The sequence below is a fragment of the Podarcis liolepis genome, assembly GCF_965112155.1.
Source record: "Podarcis liolepis genome assembly, chromosome: 1".
NCBI classification, from domain to species: Eukaryota; Metazoa; Chordata; class Lepidosauria; order Squamata; family Lacertidae; genus Podarcis; species Podarcis liolepis.
In genome coordinates this window covers 111,628,540-111,639,066 of record NC_139554.1, presented here as the reverse complement: position 1 = coordinate 111,639,066, position 10,527 = coordinate 111,628,540, and the positions used below count along the sequence as shown (strand labels likewise).

The following is a 10,527-nucleotide window of genomic DNA, read 5'->3' as shown; positions in this document are numbered from 1 at the left end:
GGCGTCGATCCTGCTCGGGAACGATCCCCCCCCCCCCACAACTAAGGGAGAGAAGCAGCTGCGAATGTCACATCTTAGGGAAAGGGGATTCGCTGCAGCTGATGGAAAGGCTTCCCTCGACCAGCCTGTCAGGGACACTCGCTCGCCTAAATAAAAAATAAATAAATAAAAATCTCCCCCTCCCCTCTCTTCCTTCTCTTATATTTTACCTGGGCGACGGCAGCAAGAAGCTGATGTGGGGAGCGGGGGCGCCCTCTTCGCTTCTCCTCCTCCTCTGTCCGTTATTGCCCTCTTCTGTGGAGGGCTTGAGCCAAAAGCGAGGGTGGGGAGGGGGGAAACTGAGGAGGAGAGTGGGGGGGAGGAGGAGGAGGAGAGAAGGCGGCGTGTGACAGATGCACTCCTCTGACAGCTCCCCGGCTAGTGGCTCCCTGCCATTGGCTCAGTGCAGCGGAGCGGCAAGGCTGCGCGCTATAATAGCACCATGCCTGTGCGAGGCAGCAGCTCAGACTCCTTCGACAAAGCCAGAGAGATGCTAAGGCTGCTCCTCCTCTCTCTCCTCCTCCTCCAGCAGCAGCTCTAAGGGGAAGGGGGGGGGGAGACCGTGGTCAATGCCTGCTGGCTCCGGCCATTGCTAAGCTCGCCTGCTTGCTGTGTCTCTGTCCGTCTCGCTCTTTCTTCCCCACCCTGCGGAAAGGCAGAGCCGGGCTGCCGCTACTTCCACCGCCTGAGCTGGAGCGAGCAGCCGGAGGGAGCGCGGTGTGCATGCCTCTGGTGCGCGCGCCTTGTGTGTGCTCGGGGCTCGCTTCCCCCCGGGTTTCCCCACCCACTCCCGCCGCCACCCCATCGCCGCTTCCTCGCACCGCCACCCTACACGCGCACGCACATACATACACGCGCGCGCGCACACACACGCCCGGCGCCTTGCTTCCCGGCTGATCGGGCACCCTCGGGGTGCATGGAAGCAGCGGCGGCGGCAGCAGCCCACGAGGCGGCTGCCCCATGGAGTGTTATTACATTGTCATCAGCTCCGCGCACCTCAGCAATGGGCACTTTCGCAACATCAAAGGAGTTTTCCGAGGTCCTCTCAGCAAGAACGGCAACAAAACTCTGGTAAGGAGCCTTCCTCTCCACCCGCCCGCCCCTTCTCCTCTTTCTCGCTCGCTCCATTATCTGTTGATGCCTCGCTTGGGTTAACTCTGGGTTCAGCACCGCAGCGTTCTGGACAGCTCCGAGAGGCGCGCTCCAGGGAAGGTTCTCTGGCGGTTTGGTGGAGATATATTTGCTAAAGGATGGGGGAAACGATTACCTTGTGTTCAGTCTCCCCTGCTTTCTTGTCGGTTTACTTTTGGGTCTTCCTGGACAGGGCTCTCCAACGTGCTCCTTATGTGATGGGACCTGGTTTACCGTAACACCCAGTGGAAGGGGCACAGATGCTCTTGCTTATTGGTCGAAGCAGTGGTTAGTTCGAGTCCTTCTTCTCTTGGAGGGCAGAGTGTTTAAAACAAGCTGTGCAGTTATCTGGTAGAGGTTACGACTCCAGAGGAGGAAGTGGAATCCCTCTTATGTCTAGCTCTGGTTCAGCTTTGTTTAATACGAAAGAGGGTGTGAGGGTCTTCAGAAAGTAAAGAGAAAGGTTCAAACTATTGAGTTTTTCATTAGGAGGTTGTTGAAGAACGATAGTAGCTCAGAGCATCCCCCTGTTGATAAGAAGGGGATGTAAATCAACTTATAGTACAATCCTATGCATGTCTACTCTGAAGTTGGCCCCACTGCTTTCAATGTACCTTACTCCCAGATAGTGTATCTAGGATTACAATCTTGCACACCTGTTCTCATTTGACTTCAAAGTGCTTAAGAAGGCACTCCTATACCCTCTCACTCAGGAGTAAGCTCCTTTGAGGATAGTAGTATGCACATAAGGTTGATGCTGACTAACTGCCCATGGGGTGGCTTGAGTTGAGAATGCACTAAAGGCACACCTACCTCAATGATATATTGGTATATTCAGGTTGCCAGCCAAATTACATTAGTTGGGGTGTTTGGCTGGCAACTCTTCTGTTAAATCTGTTGACGAACACATGCTTGGTTTGACTTGAGAGTGATCACATTTGTTGTGTCTGTGTTTGAAATTGTTGACGCTGGAAGGAATTATTTTCTGAAGAAGTTCAGCTTCTTCATATGACAAATGAGATGCAGGAAGGCTACCCACTGTGGACCTGTCACCATGTGCAAGGGAGCCCTGAAAAAGTTCTATAGTACTGGATCCAGCTTTGGAGAGAGGAACACTGTTTTCTCACTAGTGCTTATTGAAACTTTTCTATAGCAACAATGCAGTAGGAATTCAGCACATGTCCCTTGTGTGGAAGAGTTGCTTCCTATGCTTGCTAAAGATGGTTACCTTGTGATTTCTCTGTAAATATAGTGACTGAACAAAGTTTGAGGCAAGTCCTAAAATAAATTACACTAAATAGAAAATGACACTGGTTTGGGAAATGTTGGTTCTCTCTTCTATGGTTTATTGCGGGAAACACCTTGTTAAATTCATTCATATTTCATCAAGCAGGGACACACAAACAAAATGCCATACAGAGATTTTACATACACAGAGATTCCTATGAAATAATAATGGAAGATGGTATGAATTATGCCAAGTAGGGTGCTGTTCTCTTTAAGGAGCAATAAGGCAAGAATGATTCATTGATGAAATTAGCAAGCAGCCCACAAGCATTTCTATCCATGTTGGTTAAACTGTGTCAAAATCTTATTACCTTCATTGTTCACTACTGACCTTTCATTGCTATGATTGGTTTGTGTATACAGAATTTTCTCTGTGTCTTTAACAACTGTGATCCTAAATACAATTCCTTGGAAGCAAGTGCCCATGTTGTCAATGGAATGTACTTCCAAGCAGGTGAAATGGGTTCCTATCTCAAATATCTATAGGTAAATTTGTTAGGGAAGATTTGCTGCAATATTTAAGATGCCTGCAACAAAGTCAATGTTACACCTTGTGGAGGATTGCAGCTCAAGTTAATGCACTTCTGTAAAGTTCTGTTTGGTGACAAGTGGCACTTTGAAATGTCATGTTGATCACATTCCAATATATATATATGTCAAATGCCTTTTGTCATGTACCACTAATACATCTGAAAGTTCAATTATCTGCTTATTATTCGGCATGATTGGGAGCAAATCTTAAGATATTTTCTTACGTACCACATTCTAATGTAGAAAAGTCCTAAATGTCACCAATCCCTGAGTACTGACATAATTTGTTTTGCCTTGAAGTTATTTTGGCATGTGGCAAAATTGGCCTTTGCCGCAAATCTAATTCAGTTTCTGTATTTGGGGAGAGTTTTTGTTTTTGTTTTTTTTAAAAAAAAGTTAATTTAATGAAAGTGATACAGAAGACTTCCTGAAAGGTAATATAAGGAAAATCTTATTATAATACAACCTAATTCTCTCAAAAATGAAATTCATTTCTTTTTGGAAGTGAATGCAAAATTATTTCACAGACCCAGTCAACCAGGATGTAAATGTACTTCTTAAATGTAATTTAAAGTGGAAAAACCTTCCAAGGGAGATATGGGATTTTTCATAAGTAAAAAATACATAGTCTTCAATCTTGACTTTCTCTTCTTGATACATAATAGAAAGGGGCATTATGCATGAAAAAGGAACCAAATTAACAACATAATGGACAGAAGGGGAAAGAAGTAGAGCTGGCACCCAACTGAAGACAGTGCGGTTAACTTTGTTAAAGAATGAAATTAAGTTGCATGATTTTACATATTAGGACAAATGGAAAAAGCTATTCATTTTTGTTTTTGGATGGGAAGGGGAGAACGTGTTGCTATCCAGGTATTCCTGGACTACAACTCTTGCATTCCTTTAGCATTGACCATGTGGGCTGGAGCTGATGGGAATTGGAGCCTTATAATATCTGGAGGGCTGCAGCTTCCCCATCACTGTCCAAGCAGGCACCATTTTAGAAGATGTGTTCCATTCCATACACGAAGGCATCATCTAAGTTAGTGCTTCCCACCCACAGTTTTTCTGTCAGAATTTTTATTTTAAAAGGGTTTCCTGATTTATTAGTATTTAAAACTTTTAATAGATTAAGCAGTGCCCCCAGGTTAATGTAACTGCTGAACTAAAAGTTGTAATCTATGGTGAAATCTATACAATGGAGTTGTCCCCAAAGTAGCAAGTCCATTGTGATCTGTGCTCACACTCCAAATCCAGCTGTTGTCAACAGTCTTTGCTAGTTGTAGAGTGTGGTAAAAAGCAACCATTTCTTCAGAGTTCATGGAATAACTTCAGTGCTGTTTATTAAGTCTTTGATTGACGGTTGACTTTGTCCTGAAGAGATGTAGATATATCATTCCACCAAAAAATTGTGTGCATCTCTTTCTCTCTCTCTTTCTCTCTGTGTGTGTTTGTGTGTGAAATGAATATACATATATATGCACACACATGACTGAAGCTAAAATGAACTTCTACCAAAACCTTTTTGTGACATCAACACTGTATAATCAACTTTAGTGCAGGAGACCCACGTTGTTTTGTCAGCAAGGAAGTGCATACATTCCCAGGGAACATCAGATATAGAAAAACCCATAAGACTGGTTAAATGAGCAGTTTATGATTTTAGATGTAATGAAAGGGCCCTGGTTATTTCAGCTTTCAAGGGAGTTTATTTTATTGCATTTGTGCAATTTCTCCATTGGCCAAGAGGGGCCACTGCTGAGCAGTTTATCCCCCTCTCTTCTGCTCTCTTCTCTTTCTCCTCTGAACTAACTTTGCTGTGTGGTTGTGGTCTTAAGAATGAGGACAGTAGATGTTAATCCCACTCCTGATCTAGTGAGCAAAGAAGCACAAATCTGAGGATTTATTGCTCTTTCTCAGATTTCTAGTTGGGGGTGGAAGAGGTGATAGTGCCTTAGGTCTTTTCTTCACTTGCTTCGCTGCTTGTGAGTGACTTGAAAGAGATGATTGTGAAACTGCAGCTACATGGTGTTAAATAGAGGAAATGAAGAGCCTCCATTCATATCGGTTCCGTAGTAGGAAAGTGTGACACCCCAGCACCCTCACATTCATGGTCAAGTAAATCAATAAAAATAACTGAGGTTCTGCTCCCAGCTAACATAAACCCTGGCTATGCCCCTGATCACATTATTTTCATTTCTACTATGAGACGGGGGGAAATGTTTCACCGTGACGAGGATGCAAAGGGAAACTGAAGAACAAAGTAGTTGGGGGACAGGGAAGGAGACCTCAAGAGCTGTGAGACTGGAAAATGGCTATGGATCAAGAAAACCATGAGTGAACATTGTAGTGAATGTAAAGGTTGGATAAGATGCTATCAGCCCAGGATGGAAATTTGTGGTCCTCCATATATTGTTGGACTCCAACTCCCATCAGCCTTTGCCAGTATAGTTATTGCTCAGGAATGATGGGAGCTGTAGTTCACCACTAAGTGGAGGGCCACAGGTTCCTTGCCTCTGGGGTAAATGAATGTAATTGAAACAAATGTTCAGAAGGAGCATGGAAATGAACTCAAACTTTGATGCTGTGTCGCTGTATGGTGTAATTAAAATTATGCAGTGAAAATTGAGGTCCTGTAAATGTTTCCCTGGGAATAAGTACAATGAAGCTCAATAGGACCTATTCCCAAGTAGATAAAGGTAAAGAACCCCAGTTAAGTCCAGTCAAAGGCAACTATGCTGTGCAGTGCTCATCTCGCTTCAGGCAGAGGGAGCCAGTGTTTGTCCACAGACAGCTTTCCATGTCATGTGGCCAGCATGACTAAGCTGCTTCTTACGCAACAGGACACTGTGACAGAAGCCAGAGCACACGGAAATGCCATTTACCTTCCCATCGCAGTGGTACCTATTTATCTACTTGCACTGGTGTGCTTTTGAACTGCTAGGTTGGCAGAAGCTGGGACAGAGCAATGGGAGCTCACCCCGTCATGGGGATTCAAACCGCCGACCTTCTGATCGGCAAGTCCAAAAGGCTCAGTGGTTTAGACCACAGCGCCACCCGCTTCCACTTTCCAAGTAGATATGCATATGATTGCACTGTAAGTATGTAGAGAATTCACAATAAAGTTGCAAAGGATGTGTATTACAAAGAAATGATGGTTCTAGATTCAGGTAGGTAGCTGTGTTGGTCTGACGCAGTAGAAATATATATATATAAATAAAAATAAATTGTCCAGTAGCACCTTAGAGACCAACTAAGTTTGTTCTTGGTATGAGCTTTTGTGTGCATGCACACTTCTTCAGACACACGAAAGCTCATACCAAGAACAAACTTAGTTGGTCTCTAAGGTGCTACTGGACATTTTTTTTAATTTTAATTTTTATGTATTTCTAATGAAATGATGGTGGGATTTAGTTGGAATTGTATCAGAAAGATTCCTTTCCATGACAGGACTTTATTTAATTTAACTACAAAGTAGCAAAATAATGAAAATGAAATAAATTTTGAGCACAGAAGAATTGTTCGAATTAGCCCAACAACAGCTGGACAAAACATACCAACTGTTTCAAAACTCTCACATGCAACATGAAGACAAGAAGCAACGATATAGCAGGTCAGACTATTCAGCCCAGTGCTCTTATTCAGGCTAACAGTGTCTCTCCAGTATCTCAGAATCCTGTCATCCTGGTTTTTTCTTCTTCTGGGGGTACTCAAGGGTATGCAGTACCAACAACTGCCTCCCCCCCAAAAAAACCTTAAAAGTGTGACACTTACTGTAACGACTTTATGGTGAATACCAGCACCTTTTCCTCTCATTTTTTAAAAAATAATAATCACTTGAATCATCTGACACCTGATCATTTTAATTGAAGATGCTAGAGATTGTACCTGGGACCTTCTGCATGCAGACATGTGCTCTGCCACTGCATAATAATCCCTTGCCAAAAACAGTGTGTTATAAGTACAGGAAAAGTCCAGCCTATAGGAGCAGTTAATCAATGGAAGAAAATATCTGGAATTTCTTTTAGAGGGAGCTTTCAAAGAAATGAAAGTAGGGCTGTACTTAGACACACACACCCCACTCTCCATTGCAGTGCCACTATTCCATTTTAACTTCTGCAATGCAATTCAACTCTTTGTTTATTATTTACATTTAATACTGCTTACTATAAAGAAATTATTGAATTGATTCATGTCATAAAGATGGTGCTTTTAAAACCATTTCAAAAAGCAGAAAGATCAAGAACTAAAGGACTATAGAGTCCAGGGTTAACGATCAAGATTCACAGGCAAAGGGGCATGTTTTTAATAACAACAACAACAACAACAATAATAATTTGTTTATTTATTTTATTCTGCCCGTCTGGCTGAGTTTCCCCAGCCACTCTGGGTGACTCCCAATAGAATATTAAAAACACGATAAAACATCAAACATAAACAGGGCTGCCTTCAGATGTTTTCTAAAAGTCAGGTAGTTGTTTATTTCCTTGACATCTGATTGGAGGGCATTCTACAGGGCAGGTGCCACTATTGAGAAGGCCCTCTGCCTGCTTCCCTGTAACCCTGTATAGGAAGAACACTTCTATGTTGACGTTTCCTGAATAACAGGAAGGGGAGAGCATTCCACAGGGTAGGGACTATCACAGAGACAGCCTGCTTCTAAGTTGCCATCAAAGAACAATTTGCAGGTTCCGGCAAAGCCCACGAAGCCTCCCTTGAATATCTTCATGATCGAACAGTTGATACAGGGGAAGGATGTTTTCCAGGTAACCTAAACTGCTCAGGGCTTTGTTCTACTGAGCACCCAGGCAGCTGCATGTGGAACCAGCTGTAGCTTCTGGATCAGATTCAAGGGGAGCCCTACACATTACCATAATCCAGTCATGAGGTCATCTAATCATGAGGTTATCAGTGCATGAATCACAGTGGCTGATCTATTCCTGCTTGCTGTTCTGGAGCAGGTCTTAGCTGATGTACCAACCACAGCCGGTAATAGACACTTGTCCCCACAGGAGCATCTTGAGCCTCTCACGACAATGACTCATCCAGGGTCTAAAGGACAGAAACTGATCCCGCAAAGAATAAGGCAATACATTGGACACCACAGGCAGTATCCAACTAACTTGTTCTATCAGCGTAAGGATTTGCACATTGGAACTACCTGCTATCTCCTCCACGCTGCATATCCCCTAAATCTGTTCTGAGGATTTGTGCGACCCTCTGGAATAGATCTGGGGAGGGTGCAGGGCAGGGAGGGGAGAGGGAAAGGTCAGTTGCACAAGTAGGAGTACTTGCACTGACAGAATGAGTTAGTTGGAAACCGCCTCACGTCTGATACTATACTAACCTGAGCAATTTTATCCTTGAATTTTATATAAAAGTGGTCTCAGCAGACCTCTGACAGTTCCAACATGCAATTCACTGAGCTAAACATTATTTAGGGCGAATCTCACTGTTTAGTGTGTTCCTTTATATTCAACAAGACTAGAAAAGGTGATGGTAATATTTGAAATTTATTTTGGAGGAGGAGGAATTCTTGCCTGGCTCTTTGGTTACATATCTTTAGGGATCAGGCAAAAACGTTTCTTAATCAGGCCTTTGGCTGATCAAGATTCTATAGCTTTTTAAATGTGTCTGTAGGAAGGTGGTTATTGGCTTGTTTTTATTTTGTTATGTATTTTGGGTTCTCTTTTTCATTTTTATGTTGTGAACTGCCTGTGATCTTCAGATGAAGGGGGGTTTACAAATTGAAATGGTGGTGGTGATATTGTATCTGCCCTTGGTCTACTAGGCATTCTAAAATAGAACACACTACAAAAAGCCCAGGCATTGCAGAAGCCTATTGCTTAAGATGGAGTTGCCAGCTGGTGACCCACAGGCCAAATTCAGGCCCCAAAGTGTTGTGATCTGATGTCCCTGCAAATGCTGATCTAGGGGTAGTAAACGTTTTGCTCATGCTTTCACGTATATGAAAAAGAAACAATGGGCTGCCATGCCTATTTTGGTTGAAGAATACTGTCTCTCAGTTTTGCGCTCACTCTTGAAGATTAAAGGTTCAAAGCAGATTTGTTTCTCAAGGACATCACCTGCCATTTTTTATCTTGCAGTGCCTGCGTAAATGAGCCCCCACGCTTGTAAAGTCCTTGCTACAAAATGATGTTGGCTTGATTATTGAACCAAGTTTGTTGCTGTGTTTAAAGTTTAAAGTTCATAGTGTATTTATGAAGTGTGCTGTGCTTCTGTCAGTATGCAGCTGGTTCCAGAAATCTTGTTGTTGTTGTTGTTGTTGTTGTTGTTGTTGTTGTTGTATAGTCGTTTAGTCGTGTCCGACTCTTCGTGACCCCATGGACCAGAGCACGCCAGGCACTCCTGTCTTCCACTGCCTCCTGCAGTTTGGTCAAACTCATGCTGGTAGCTTCAAGAAACTGTCCAACCATCTCATCCTCTGTCGTCCCCTTCTCCTTGTGCTCTCCATCTTTCCCAAAATCTTTTCCAGGGAGTCTTCTCTTCTCATGAGGTGGTCAAAGTATTGGAGCCTCAGCTTCAGGATCTGTCCTTCCAGTGAGCACTCAGGGCTGATTTCTTTAAGAATGGATAGGTTTGATCTTCTTGCAGTCCATGGGACTCTCAAGAGTCTCCTCCAGCACCATAAGTCATTAAATTCACCTCTCTTCTGTTATGGTCACATACAATCCATGCCCTAGAGGCTGAACCCTCCAGCAATGATTCTGTGCCTTTTCTCATGACTGCCCAGACAGACGACCCCCCTACAAGCTTCTTGTGGGCCCACAGTTTACAATTTTTCATTTGCTGTATATACAAAAGAGATGGCACCAGTGCTTCAATATTGTCATTGCTGAATATTTTCAGATAAATTTGCAGAAAGGAATCCTCACCAGTGCTCTCACCACTGAGGGCAGAGTGAGGTTGATGAGGCAGTGCCCCACCCCCATTTGTCCTGATGCGACAGTCTCCATTGGTCTCCACAAGCTTCCGAAATGCAGTTCATTCAGACGGGGTCCTATCCAAATCCTATCAAACCTTTGCATTAGCAACTGACATTAAAAGAAGTCATGTAAATGCAAAATATAGATTTCCAGGCGTCCGGAATAAATGACAGTTGCCACAGACCAATTTGCTGCTGATAGAAGAGCACCTCAGGCAACCGCTAAGGTTGGATTGAAGAAACTGTTGTACATATTGCTTTTCAGTATCTGTTGGAGGTGGAAATGAAAACCTTATGGTGTGTCGGCATATGTTGTTGGCAGCGCAGTAGGTAGCATAGAAAGGGGAAGAAATGTAGAAAGCTTCCGCGGCGACTGGCTATTTCTTAGCTGTTAACGTTTTTTGTGCTCTTGATAGGTTCAGCTGGTAAAAAATTCAGTCCTACAAAAAAAGGGAGATACTATTTCAGAGGTATGTGTTATAGAATAAATATCCTTTTTAGTATCCTGGTTCTGTGAAAAGCTTGGTTTAAAAGGACAGGAAGCCTTGGAAAGCCAAACTCCCAGGGAAACAGTAAGTATCCCCTTCCCCAGA

General features: G+C 43.5%; 1 protein-coding gene across 1 annotated transcript in view; it reads left to right on the top strand.

The window, feature by feature from the left end:
* The first annotated feature begins 536 nt into the window (after positions 1-536).
* ZNF804A (zinc finger protein 804A) overlaps positions 537-10,527 on the top strand; it is a 240,386-nt gene continuing 230,395 nt past the window's right edge. Inside the window, exon 1 of the mRNA XM_083495934.1 lies at positions 537-1,110. Coding sequence (XP_083352060.1) covers positions 1,000-1,110 — 111 coding nt within the window. The 5' untranslated portion in view covers positions 537-999. The remainder of the gene's footprint in view (positions 1,111-10,527) is intronic.